General features: G+C 55.0%; 1 protein-coding gene across 4 annotated transcripts in view; it reads left to right on the top strand.

Moving 5' to 3' along the window:
• Nucleotides 1–5,159: 5,159 nt before the first annotated feature.
• Nucleotides 5,160–13,626, top strand: part of RUNX3 (RUNX family transcription factor 3) — a 65,061-nt gene continuing 56,594 nt past the window's right edge. For 2 of the 4 annotated variants that reach the window (XM_030942212.1, XM_010355718.2), the window contains exons 1-2: nucleotides 5,299–5,447; nucleotides 5,611–5,762. In XM_030942212.1, the coding sequence (XP_030798072.1) occupies nucleotides 5,705–5,762 (58 nt within the window). In that variant the 5' untranslated portion in view covers nucleotides 5,299–5,447; nucleotides 5,611–5,704. Of the gene's footprint in view, nucleotides 5,265–5,298; nucleotides 5,448–5,610; nucleotides 5,763–13,626 lie in introns of those variants that run through there. The other 2 variants (XM_030942210.1, XM_030942211.1) reach the window with 2 other exon arrangements.

The raw sequence follows: 13,626 nt of genomic DNA, 5'->3' as shown, positions 1-13,626 counted from the left end.
ACTGAGGGAACTTCAGGCAGGAGGAGAGGCAGCAGGTGGAGCTCTTGGGGTCCCTGGTGAGGAAGACGCTGTGGGTGGAGACAGTCCTTAGGCTGTCCTCGGTGCCACCACCCTTGTGGCACAAGAGACACTGAAGCAGCTGTATGAGGTGGCAGCTCGAGGCTCGGCCAAGAGCAGGGCCCGAGGCAGGAGGTGAGGACAGGTGGTTCTCGTTCTGAAGGGGGCGCCGAGAGCAGTTTTTCAAAACAACAGGAAAGAGAAGCGGAGGGCGGGCTGGGTTTGAATCCTGCTTCCTCCACTGGCAAGCTGGGGGACCTTGGGCAGGTCTCTTCACCTCTCTGGCTCTCCCCCAGAGACTGACTATCAGACCGCTTAGGCACGTGGTGCCCTGTCCTCAGAGCCCACCCCTGGAGGGACCATGCCTAAAGCTTTCAGCATGTATGCCCCACACGGTAGGTCCTCAGCTGATAATCCCTTGGCTTGGTCTGGGTGTCCTGGTCCTGGGTGGGTTACATGGCCCTGCAGGCCCCATTCTCCACCCCCGAGGAGGGGCTGATTTGGCTGAGTGGCGGCATCTTAGTGTCCCCGTGCTAGCCCTTGAAAGTGTAGTGCCCCACCCCCACCCCCAGCCCGCAGCAGATATCGCTCCAGCAGCTTCCCTGGGCTCACACCAGGATCTGCTGATGAAACGCCAGAATTTGAACTCCAAGGCCAGTGTCCACCTGAAATCTGCTACCTGCCCAGTCCAGGCCGACCGGGCTGACTCCTGGAGGCTAAATCTTGGGGTTAATCCCTGGATTAGTCTTTTCCTCCTCTGAAAAGTGAGGAGGGCCACACCTGTCCTGCAGGTTGTTGGGAGGATCTGGTGGTTTGGGGTGTGCTGTCATCGTAACCATAACATTCAGAGGCAGGGTCTGCATCCAGTGCTCTTCGTGTTGACATAACCTCAGCCCTGCACGCAGGTTAGGGAAATGAATATCATCACCATTCACAGAAGATGCCTTCTTAATTGACCCTCGGGGTATCTCCCAGGATTCACCTGTACTTCTCGTATAAAATGCCAATGGATGCCCTCAGCTGGCAGGCCCTTCTCTGGAATGCCACATCTCCTCCCACCAGCCACTGAACTGTCAGCTTACCAGATGTGAGTTGGAATGCATCCCAACCGGTTGGTGCCAGCTGGGTTTTCATGGCTACAGAATGTCATTGGAGATTATGCCAGTCCTGGGCCAGTTTGCCCACAGATCAGCTCTGCCCATTCCCCTGTTTGGCTCTGTCACACAAAGGTTTGATGGCACGGGCTGCATTCCCCAAGCTCCTTGGCCAGCTGGTCCCCGCTACATTCAACCAATGGGAGACCCTAAGGGGAGATGAAAAATGAAAGCAAGGGAGAAGCCGGGGTGTTTCTCCCCTCTATTCTTTGTCTCAGGTGATGTCTCCATGTGGCTAAGTCTCTTCTGTGACTCTAGCAAATGCCGGACTGGCCCACTAAGTTCCTGCTTCTGCTGGGGGCCCTGGTAACCCCGCCTCTCTCCGTGTCCCTCTTACCCAAAGGGCGGCAGTGGGACTCACGCTGGGACTCCTCACTGTCTCTGTTTGGCTTCTCAGTTTGTCCCTCACCTGTGTTGCTAACACTCCCTGGATTAACTTCCAGGACTCAATGTGGCTCCTGTTTTCCTGGTTGGACTCTGATGAATGATAATACCATGAGGCCAATCGTGTGATGCCAAACAGGAGCCTCTGTTTCTATGAAAACTGGGAAGACTCAATGAAGGCAAGTTGCTAAAAAATAAATTGAATTTGGTATGGGTGGGACATTGTAAAGGATGGGAAGAAATAGTAAAATCTAGATGATGCCACATGCTCATTCCTTCCTTAGCGTCTTCACATTCATGTTCCACTTTAAATAAATCAAAACTACGCCAGGCATGGGGGCTCACACTTGTAATCCCAGCACTTTGAGAGGCTGAGGTGAAGATCACCTGAAGCCAGGAGTTCGAGACCAGCTTGAACAACATAGTGAGACCCTGTCTCTACAGAAAAAATATTTAAATTAGCTGGGCGTGGTGGTGCACACCTGCAATCCTAGCTACTTGGGAAGCTGAAGCAGGAAGATTGCTTGAGCCCAGGAGCTCAAGGTTACAGTGAGCTATGATTGCACCGCTGCACTCCAGCCTGGGCAACAGAGCAAGACCCTGTCTCTAAAAAAAAAAAAAAGAAGAAAAGAAAAAAGAAACCCAAACTAGAAATTGTTAAGCTAGAAGAACAAGAGGAAGGCCATTTAATGCACACTTACAAGTTTAAAGCTAAAAGAAGGGTTTAAGACACTATTTTTATGATTCCCTTTTATTTTTATATAATATTTCTTATGATTCCCTTCTTCAACCACATTTTTTATTAACCTGATTTAAGTTTTTTTCAGTGGAGAGCAAGAGGAAGCCTGGCTTCCCACTGCATGGCAGGGGGATGCGCAATCAGAATTTCAAGGGAAGGGAGTCCCTGGAAATTGAGCACCTACTATGTGCCAAGCACACTCACAATTATTTTCTCATTGAATCCTCTTTATGATTTTGGGAGGTGGGCACTACCGTTGGCCCCATTTCACAGGCTAGGAAACCAAGGCTCAGAAGAGTAAAGCCTCTTGTCCAGGATCTCACAGTTCATAAGAAACAAAGCAGGCTTCAGGTATGGCTGGTTTCAGCCTCCTTGTCTTTTCTGCTTCCCCGGGGCTGTTTAAAGCTTAGCACATGCTTATGAGGGGGCATGTAGAGATGATAAACCCCTTATGATCCTGGCAAGGATGATCCTTGGCAAGGACCAAGCTTGGCTCTCATTTGCCACATTGCCCCGAGAATGCATTGAACTACTCGGTGCACAGACGCGTCACTGGGCCCTGCACAGCCTCTTGAATTCCCTCCCATTCCTGGGCCTGGACTCAGGTTCCCAGGGGTGGGGAAGCCCCTCAGGGTGATCGAGTTAAAGGGGCTTAAGGGGGCCCACTCTTAGGTGTGGAAAAAACAGCAAAGCACGTAGGGTGGTATGTTCGAAACTGGAGGCGGTGTTGGTGGAATGGAAACAGCTCCTGGGCTGGGAAGCAGGGGCTTGGGTTCCACTGACTCATTGGGTGAACTTGGATGAGTCTCTGCTCCTCTGGGGGCTGCAGTTTCGGCTTCTGTATAAGGGGAGTCTTCCCAGCTGTCATTCTCCAATCTATTTCACACATGGCTGACTCCAAAAGGCATCAAATTCAACCAGGAGGTCAAGGCCCCTTGGCAAGTTCCCCCCGTGCCACTGACCCGCGACGGTCCCACGCAGGCTGGCCAGCTGATGAGTTTACGACACAGGGTGGGGGCGGGGCAGCCTCTCCCCCCGCATGACTGTCATAGCTCCTTACTTGAGCTGACTCATAATGGAGCCCAAATCGCGTCATGGAGGCTGAGCCAAGGAAACCAATGTTTATGATGCCCTCACTCCGTGCCTGTCCCTTCGAAGAAGGTGTTATCCCCATTTTAAAGGGAAAAAAACTGAGGCCCAGAGAAAGGAAGTGACTTGCCCCAAGTTCTGGCCGCTCAGATTCAGCAGAACTGAGGCTGGAAACCAAATCTGATTCCAGAGCTCTGTGGCTGTCACCATAAACTTGCTTCCTCTCTGGCCAAACTAGAACTCTTGTCCCCACCACCCCCACCCTCAACACCAATCGACTCACTATTCAGGGACAGAAGACTGAATCTTCATGAGGCTCAAGATGAGGCTCAGGGTGAGCATTTCCGAGGCCATCTTGTGCACCTGTGCCCTGGGCAGAAACAAGTCTCTTTGGGACCTTGGACCAGCCCATCCTCCTCCAGGGATTTCCCCACCTCCACCCCTGTTGGCCTACAGAGTCCACTGTGAGTCTGAGACTGGTGCTAGGGCCTAGCCCCAAGCCTGGGCTCCCTGGGACAGGCCAGGGGTGGTGGCCAGGCTGCAGAGGGGCTTTCCGAAGTCTTCATTTAAAGGGCATGGAAGGGCACTCTGGTGTCATGCCCAAGGTCAGGGCTGGTGAGTCAGAGGCTGAAGTTCCAATCGCATTCCAGAATACCACGTGACCTTAGACAAGCTGGCGTCACCACCCTGGGCCTCACAGCCTGGCCTGTGAAATGGGAGAGTAGAGCTTACAAGGGAAATGGTAAAAGCCGTCACCTTTCCCCCACTCTCCACCCTCTCTCCCATCCTGACATGACTTCGGGGAACATGCAAGTGTAGGATTCAATCATCTTCATGACTTTTCTACTTTTGAGCCTCTCTGGGCCTTGACTCCTCCAGGACATGAGGATACAAAATGGGCGCTTCAGGTGAGGGGAACAGCATGACCGAAGGCCCGGAGGCAGGAAAGCTCCTGAGCCTCAGGCTGGGGCAGAGACCCCCAAGGGGATGTGCAGGTGGGGGCAATAAGAGCCAAGGGCCCTGAATGACATGCTGGGGACTCGCCCCCAGCCCTACAGAGGGCGTCCCAGTGCGGCCAGGCCACCAGGTTTCACCAGGAAGGCCCTTCTCGGTGGGCAGGCCGAGGCCAGGCATGAGTGCTGGCAATGCCACTTCATGTGTTTCCCATTGTACTTAGTCCCAACTCCCATAAAAGCCCCAGAGGTGCCACCCAGCCACACATGTGGACACCTCTCCCTGGCAACAATAGTGGTGGACAATGGCAGGGAGTCAGCCACAGCCCAGGGGCGAGGCGGCATGGCAGGGAGCTCTCCGGCCGCTGGTGGATCCGGGCTCCGGGCACTCGGTGAGGGGCCCGTGGGGATCCCAGCCTGCCCAGGCCAATGCTGGCCTTAATTAAGAAGGAGTCTCCCACCCAGGAGCCAAACCACCCTCCCAGCCACGCCCACTCCAACTGCTTTCAGTTCTGTTTCTTGGGCCGCGTGCTGGGGCCAGCTCCACAAATAAAAGCCATCACTTTTCTTTCTCTCTTTCTTTTTTTCTTTCTTTCTTTCTTTTTTTTTTCTTTTCCAAAAAGAGAGGCAGCCACAAGATCTTCTAAAAGGCCGTGACATCACGGCCCAGGTGACCGCGGCCCAGCCAATGAGCCCAGGCGGTGAGCAGGCTCCTCGCATCCTGTGAGCTGAGGTTGGGTTGACACTGGGAAGGCCTGGTCCCTCAACCACAGAACCACAAGGCCAGGCCCTCGCCGCCTCCAGGGCCCTGCGCGGGAGCTGGTTGGCTCCTGGTGCTCCCCACCCCCGGCCGCCCTCGTACCCACCGGAGCCTGGGCTCTGTCGAGGGTAAGCCTCATTCATTCATTCCCTGTGGCACTGGAGGGGCCTGCTCTGCTCTGTCAGCCTCGGAGCTCCTCCACCCTGGCTGCTGAAAGCCCCTTCCCGCCATCTAATGATACACTCTGCATACGCTTCTGTTGAGAATTTGTGGCTAGACATTCCTGTGGGACCGGGAATCCAAATTCTTGGGTACAAACAGAAACTTACTTTCCTTGGGGATTTTTTTTCTCTCTCACTCACACACACTCTCGCGTTCTTTCCTTTTTTCTTTTTCGTAGCAGCAGGGGGGGAAAAGAGACAAAACAAAACAAAAAAACAACAAAAAGCAACACCCCCCCCTTTTTATTTTCAGAAGTAGCTAGGGGGGAAAAAAACAACAGCCAACCAAGTGAATCCCAACTCAACCCCCGAAGGGCTGAAAATTCTCGCCTTCTTCAGAGCGGGGCATGGCATCGAACAGCATCTTCGACTCCTTCCCGACCTACTCGCCGACCTTCATCCGCGGTGAGTAACGATTGCCCAGGGCCGTGGGTGGGGAGCTGTGGCCAGGCCCCGGACCACGTCCCTCCACCAACCGCCCCGGCTGCCCTCAAGCGCACTGCCTAAATCCTCTGGCCTCTGAAAGCCTGAGGTGGGAAGAGGGTTTGGTGGCCTCTGTGGTCTCTTGGCGTGGAACATCGCTGTGGCACTTTTATCCTCCGCTGGTGGAAACAGTAAGCGTGGGAGGCAATGGATACTCCAAGACCTCAAGACCTCAAAGTGCAGCCCTCAGAGGGGCCAAGGAGAACTCTCAGGGACCCTTGGCTTCCTGCTTCACTAACGGGGCCCCTAGGCCTGCAGCCCCAGCCCCTGTCCTGCCTGGGACTCCCCACCTGGGCTCAGGAGGTCACTGCTGACAGCTTCTGGAGAGAGCTGTGGGATCTAGGGGTCTTCCTGAAGACCACCGCCCACATTTTGTGTGTAACTCCTGGGGTATCAGAAACAAAGGGAAGAGAAGCCACAGGCTTTTGTAGAAAACTGCACAGAGCTGGGCTGTACTGAAGCTGGACCCGCACGGGGCTGGGGGACAGACCCTGAGAAAGTTCATGGATTTGGCCACGGAAGAGGAGAAAGTGTTTCTGGGCAGGTTTTGCCTTTTTTGGTGGCTGCGGGGATGCAGAGTTCTGGGTTGTGTCTCCCTGCAAGGACAGGGAGTCTGGGATCCCCGACCTGGAGCCTCTAATGGGGCTGGGACTAATGGGGAGACTTCTCCTGCCTCTGTCTGGCATTTAGGGCTGATGCACCCTGGCCTCAGACACCCCCTGCTGCCTTCCTCCTCCCCAGCAGGAGCCCAGATGAGGCTGTGACACCTGAGACTGGGGATCAAGAGTCCCTGAGCTCAAGTCCCACGGCTCAGTGGCTTCCTTGCTGAGAGACCTTAGGACGGGAGTCACTTAACCCCTCTGTGCCCCAAAGAGAGTCCCCTCTGCTTGTAGAATTCTCATTGTCTGAGCCGAGGGGTGGACCGTGTATAAGGGCCGTGCCTCCGGATGGTTCTTGCGGACCGGTTCGCCTCCAGAATAGAGGGGCTGCACGAGATTTAGAACTTCAGGGTTGGGGGCTGGTGCTGCCTTTCCTCAGCCGAGGCAGTCAGCAGAGATGCAGAAGTGGGTCTGCCTGCCTGCCTGCCCTCCTGCCCATCGGCCTGCACTGACACTGGCTGACCGAGTGATTCAGGGCTGGTGCCTGGGTGGCAGGCTCGGGGCAGGGACCCAGGCAGGTTTGGGTGTTTGAGTCCGCAGGCTTCTGGGAAGGCTCGTCTGAGAGCGGGGCCTGTTCCTCTTCCCTGGTGGGGCTGAGAAAGGCTGTGCTGCTGCCGATGGGGACTGAGTCAGGGAGAGAAGGGGGCCTGCTGTCCCCCGAAGTGGGGGCACTCCCATCAAACCTAGCTTCGGCTGATGACGAGAGGCAGCCCCAGGTCTGAGATCCGAGAGCCGCGGCTGCTTCCTCAGAGTTGCTGCTATTATAACGTTGTTCCCTTTGTAGTCCTTGGAGCTAATTAAAGGCAGTTCTGTGGCAAGAAAATAAGAGTTTATAAAATCCATTTGCCAGGTCTTTGTAATCTGTATTTCTCCTTCCGTGTGCAAGATGGAGAAATGTAGGGTTTAAAATAAAGAAACCTTGGGAGACAGGGCTAGAGCCCCGGTCGATCTGGGCTGGGTTCTGATCCTCGGAGCCTGGGAAGTGGCTGGCAGTAGCATGAAGGGCACAAAGGGAGAGGTGGCTTTGGCTCAACATGTAATGTATGTGCCCAGAGACAGGAGGCCACCAGGCAGAACGGGCTGATCCTGGCCAGCAGCGGCATAGAGGGCACCTCATAGGCTGGGGTCTGTGGGGAGGCTTGGAGTCTGGGGTCTGGGGTTCAAGGGCCTTCCCTGTGCTTTCATGGAGACCTGTCTCCCCTCTTCAACCTTCTCTCTCCTGTCCAGTTCTGCTCATGACGTGCACGTCGTGGGGGCCTGTCTCCCAAACCCCATCCCTGGAGGCTCACAGGGCTCCAGCTGCCAATTCCTTCCTCAAACAGACCCAACCCCACGGTCCTATCTGCAGGGCGCCAACCCCATGCTGCCCCTTCAGGGCCCCTAACTTGCTCTGGGTCACCGACCCTTGGCAGTCTCAGGAAACCTTCAGCTTCCTCCTCGGAGTTGCGTTTTTAAAGGCATAAGACAAAATCCAAAGGATTACAAAGGAAAAGAAAGCGACAGAAATACCGTTGTCAAACTCAGAAAGCAAGCTGGTGACATAGTGAGTGACTCGCTCTGTGCCTCTTCAAGAACTCACTGAGTGACAAGACCCCACGGTGGGCCATGCAGTTGTGATGAGCATGAACAATATTTCAGGTCATCCTTGACACCCCTGTGAGACCAGAGAGCACCTGTGATTTCCACTGGTGGAAAATTGCCGTGGAATACGATGCTAAATTTCAGCTAGAGGCCGGGAAAAGTTAAGACACCGTTATCTCCAGCCCAATGTCACAGACCCCCTAAATTATATGCAAGACAAAAACTCTGGGTCCATCTGGGTCTCATGTTTTCAGAATCTTACTCAGGCTGTTCTCTCGTCCATAGGCTTTTAACAGAAGGGGAAGGCTCTCCCTTCGCCCCCCACTGCCTCCTCTTCCTCCTACCTGCGCCCTCCAAATGCCATCCCACCTCAGTCCCTGAGCAAAGTGTGATGGAGCCAGCGGGTTTTCTGAGATCACCACCCCTAGAGAGTTTTAAACACCGAATTCCCAGTTCCTACCTCAGGCTGCAGAGGAGTCCCCATTCCCACCTCAGGCTGCAGAGGGGTCCCCGCTCCTACCTTAGACTGTGGAATCAGAATCTTTAGGGTTTGGGCCTGGGCAGGTGTGGTTTTGAAAATCTCCCAAAGCGATTCTGATGTGCCTCTCAGGCAGGCCTGGGGACTGCTGCCAGGGGAGCCCAGTGCCCCACCTGGCTCTGCTGCCAGTGTGCTGTGTGACTGCGTCTGAGCCACTTGGCATCTCTGAGTCCCTGTTCTCTTGTCAGTCAAACGGCACAAGTGAGTTGCATTTGGTGCCTCCTGTGTGTCTCTGTCTCCCCCACCTGACAACCCAGGGTGGTCCCTAGCATTATCACCAAGCTCCTACTACCCCAATTTCCCCATAGGCCAATGGAAGATGACTTCCCTTTTGTCTTCACTGGCAAAAACAGGCTGAGAATGAAGCATCCCATCCATGCTCCTGCCTTCAGGCACCTGTACTCAGCCAGTGCCACGGTCTGCACAGGGGCCTTCGAGGCAGCAAGGGAGAGTTCCAGACCCCTGAAGAGTCTGACTGCTTGTGCACGACGTTCCCACGACTCCCGCCGAGCCCTCTCCTCTTGGTTTCTCTGACTTAAAAGAGTAGAGGTATTCATTTTGTGCTAAGGGATCCGAAACTTCCCTCAGTTCACTGTGGAGAGAAGAGGTGTGGGAAAAGGGTAGAGAGGCATTTGGTTCCCATCCTGCAGTAGAGACGTGAGCAGGAGGTGAGAAGAAGGCAATGTTTACTCTCAAGGCTGGTGCATGGATGGTGGAATTCTAGAAGCTAGAATGGAAGGTGTGAGAGTGCACAGGGGCCCCCTGGGGTCTACTCCCAGGCAGGACAAGGTGGATTTATTCCCCCTGTGTGACAAATGGGGAAGCTGAGACCTAAGAGCTGTGATCCAGACACTCTGTGTGACTAGGGACAAGTCCCTTCCTCTGACTGGGCCTCAGTTTCCCCATCTGACAATTATGGGCCAATGGTCCTGAGGACTCCTGAGTGCCCATGCGCAGCTCCATTGGGGGCCATACCTTCGTTCTGAATCTGCCTCACAAGACCCTCCTCTGCACCCCCTGGGGCACCCCTCACACCAGGTCAACTTTGCTGAACCCTCACTCACAGCCCCACAGGCAAATGCTCACCCTGAACACTGGAGGTGGGTGCCCCTCCAGGGAGGGAAGCCGAGGAAATGGGCCCAAACTGCCACATGTAGGCTTTAAGGGGGCTCTGGGGGGCAAAGGCATTCATCCGTTCAGTCAGTCATTTCCCGAAAACTTATTGAGGTGTAGACTATCAAGATTCCAGCTCGGGCTTCAGAGCCAGGCTATCCAGATTCAAGTCCTGACTCTGCCCTCTGCCCTCTGTCGTCACCTGCGTGAGTGACTTCGCTTCTTTTTCTCTGGTTTCCTCATCTGTAGGGGTTACACCAACCTTGCAGAGCTAAGGAGAGAATTAAAGGAGCGTGATGCCCGGCACAGAGTAGTTACTCAATAAGCGTTTTCCATTTGTTGAACACCATGAGCATGGCCTTGTACTGGGAGCTTGGGGAAGACTGGGTCAGGATCTCCATCCTAAGAGCTCACCATCTGGTGGAGAAAAAGATGGGTCAACAGAAAATTGCCTTGGGCCTGGGGCATGATAAAGGTTTTATGGGAGAAGAACCAGGGATGTGAGTTCAAAGCCCAGCCTTGTGGAAGAGAGAACAAGTCCTCTGGAGGAGTGACTTGGAAACTGGGTCCCCAAGGGTGAAGAGGTAACAAAGACAGGGAAAGGATGTTCCAGGCAGAAGGAGGGTCCTGGGCAAAGGTGTGGACACAGGAAAGAATGAGCTGGCTTGGGAGCCACGGGGAGGGCTGGGAGCATGGTGTGGTTCTGGCCAAGGTCCCCCTAGCAGTGGTTGGAGTTGGCCGGCAGCTCCTCCCCTGAAGATGCCTGGGAGAAATGGAAAGTGGACTCTCGGGTATGAGGTGGGTCTGTGTGGAGGCAGGGGGTGGACAAAATGGCCGTGGGCAGGTCTGGCTGAGATGGTCTGACTCAGAGGTCACTGGACAGGGAGGAGGCTGCCCAGACCAGAGAGGTCAGTCACTGTATCCTTTCCGAAGGTCCAGGAAGTTCCAATAACAGGGAACTCTCTGTTTTAGCACTGAAAGCCCCACGTCCCAGGAAACCCCTTCATCCCAGGCAACCCTGGATGGCTGGTCACCCTGAGCACATGTGTCCATGGGGCCTCCCCCTCCCCGCCATCCCTGGGAGAGGAACGGACTGACCGCTAGCCCTTCCGTGCCCACTATGGCGCTTGCCTGGCGCCACGTCTGCTAGGTCCCTTTGACGGCGGCTTCTGAGGCTGCCCTGCACACACCCGTCTCCTCAGACCACCCTGCCTGTCCAAAGTGCCCCCCAGGCTGGAAAAGCATTCCTGGGAGCCCCCCACTGCCCACAGGGTCTAGGCAGGCATGAGCCGGCCCCACACAGCGGGACTGTGTGTCCAGGCCTTACCGCACCCCCTCTGGCCGGCCGGAGGCCCCCAGCAGCCCCACTGGCCATATAGAGGGCCCATTGACGCCTGGGCCTGGAGGTGGCCGCATCAAAGAGGAGGCTCCCTCGGTTACCTGGGGGGAGGAGGCCGGGCGACGGAGAAGCAGAGCCTGAAAACCTGACCTTCCAGTGGGCTGTGAGAGGCAGGAGGAGAGTGGCGGCCTCTGACCCCAGCCTTGCCACTGAGCCAGTCTGGACTCCTCCATAGGTGGGAAAACTGAGGCCTGGGCTCTGGGTTCAGTGGAGCAGCCCCAACACCAGCTCTTACTGCCATCGCCTGGGGATGCCTCATCTGCAGACCCTTCCTCAAATCTGCCACCCAGAGTGTGTCCCCACCCACTGTAGTTTGGGAATCTCACCCAGTCTTCCAGACTGAACCCAAATACTCCCTCTGCTAAGAGTCATTGCTGGGACACCTGCAGCCACTGGGGAGCCGTGTCCTCCTCCGAGCTTCAGTCTCTGGGCCAGCCCTGAGACTCAGCGAGTAGTTCCCTACCTTGCCAGGTTGAAGAAAAGAGAAGGAAGGAAGGAAGGAAGGAAGGAAGGAAGGAAGGAAGGAAGGAAGGAAGGAAGGAAGGGAGGGAGGGAGGGAGGGAGGGAGGGAGGGAGGATTGCTTTTAGCCCTCTGTGGATCTACAGCCCAGGTCTTTGTCATCTGCCTTGAAATAGCGCCTCCTGGAGCCCCTGGACACAGTGGGGATGGGAATCTTGGGCCTGGGGCTGGGAGTGGGACTCTGGTCTTGCCTTGAGAAGTCACAAGAACAAGGAATAGTGAATCAGTCCAAGAGCATGTCAGAGCCGGGAGGCAGAGAGTTCCCCTCCTCATTTCATAGATGAGAAAACTGAAGACTAAAGAGGCATGTGGTCTTGTAAAACGTCAAATTCAGCAGCAGAAAAACTGACTTTCCTTGCCTCTCTGGGGTCCAATCATCTGCCTTGCATACAGTTTAGGAGTCAGAACAATCTAGGTTTAAACTGCACAGTAGCTGGGTGACCCGACGTGTTAATTCGCCTCTTAAGGTCGCAGTTTCCTCCTCTGTAAAATGGGCTAGTAACACCAACTTCAAAGGGTGGTTGGGAGGAGTGACTGTGGCCCTGCCCTGAGCCCCGCATGTGGCACCTGGTACACAGTGAGCACTGGCCTGGCACAGGCTGGCCTCCTGATCGGCTCAGGCCTCTCCACACCAGCGTGATCCCCTGCCACTCAACAGATGTTTCCTACATCTCACCCTCCTGCTCTTTCTCCAGCACCAAGCCCTGGATTTTTTAGGGCTAGAGAGGGCTGAGCAGGCACAAGACTAGAGGGACTGTCAGACCCCTTGTCAATGGCTCCCGGGATAAAGGAAGGCACTCTTTGGAGAGAAAGCAATGTAAAATTCAGCTATAAGCCTCAGCTGCAGCCAGGCTCTGCCACTTCCTTGCTGTGTGGCCTTGGGAGAGGTGCCTCACCTCTCTGCGTTTCGTTTTCTCACCTGTAAAATGGAGAAAACGAATAGCACCCACCTCAAGGCTTGTTGGGTAGGTTTAATGAGATAGCATATATCATGTGCACAGCACAGGGCCTGGCACAGACAAGCCCTCACGGCATGCCAGAAATTACTAATATTTAATGTTCCTCCTCCTCTGCAAAAACCTTCTGTCTGACTCTAAGCAGGATGTGGAAGGTGAGAAACCCTGGCCTGTCTTCTCAAGGCCCAGCTTCATGGCCGCCCCTTTGGGGAGCCTTCCCAGCCCTTCCCTTTCTCCCCTCCAGGCGCTGGGGGTGCTCTGCCACCGCTGCCCCTCACTCCTCACCCCACAGGGATCCAAAGGGTGCTCTTGGGAGCAGGGGCAGGCTCACAGGTGACATTCAGCCCTTCTCACTAAATGGATAGAGGAAAGAAAGAATGAATGAATGGATGGATGGATGGACGGACGGATGGATGGATGGACGAATGAATGGGCTAACAATTGGTCAGCCTGAGAGGTTTCCAGCTTCTCCCTCACTTCCCCCTTCGCTGTCTGGCTTCTTCTTTGAAACACGTGTTGGCGCGAGCCTGAGCACTCCGGTCCAATCGGTGCAGGCAGCGTGAAGGTTTAGGTTCCTCTTTGGGGTTTTCTTTCGAGTCTGGGAAAAGTGTGTTTGGCAAAAGGTTCAGACTTACGTGTGGGCGGAAAGGGCAGACGCTTATAACTTATGATTTGAAGGGTGACCAAAGTCGGCCCCCCTCCAAACATCCTTCAACGTGGGACATGGTGACTGAGATTCCACCAGCACACGAAGTCCCTGTGGGGGTGGGGCTTTTGCAAATGTAGGTCCTTCCTGTCACGCACACCTGAGTGTCCACAGTCTGCCTGATTCCTTGGCCTTTGTTGAGAGGAGTTAAACAGCTGGAGCAGAGAAAGCAGAGGACATCTGGGGGATGGAACACTTGGAGAGTGCAAAGGGAAAGGCAGACGGAGTGGAAAGGGGTGGGGAGGAAAGGAGGGGTCCATTTTGGTCATGCCCCTGTTCCCAAAACCAACTTGCCTGGGTACCAGGGCTGAGGA

The sequence above is a fragment of the Rhinopithecus roxellana genome, chromosome 12 (assembly GCF_007565055.1).
Source record: "Rhinopithecus roxellana isolate Shanxi Qingling chromosome 12, ASM756505v1, whole genome shotgun sequence".
Taxonomy (NCBI): Eukaryota; Metazoa; Chordata; class Mammalia; order Primates; family Cercopithecidae; genus Rhinopithecus; species Rhinopithecus roxellana.
The sequence above is the reverse complement of the archived record's forward strand: the minus strand, read 5'-3'. Positions and strand labels throughout refer to the sequence as shown.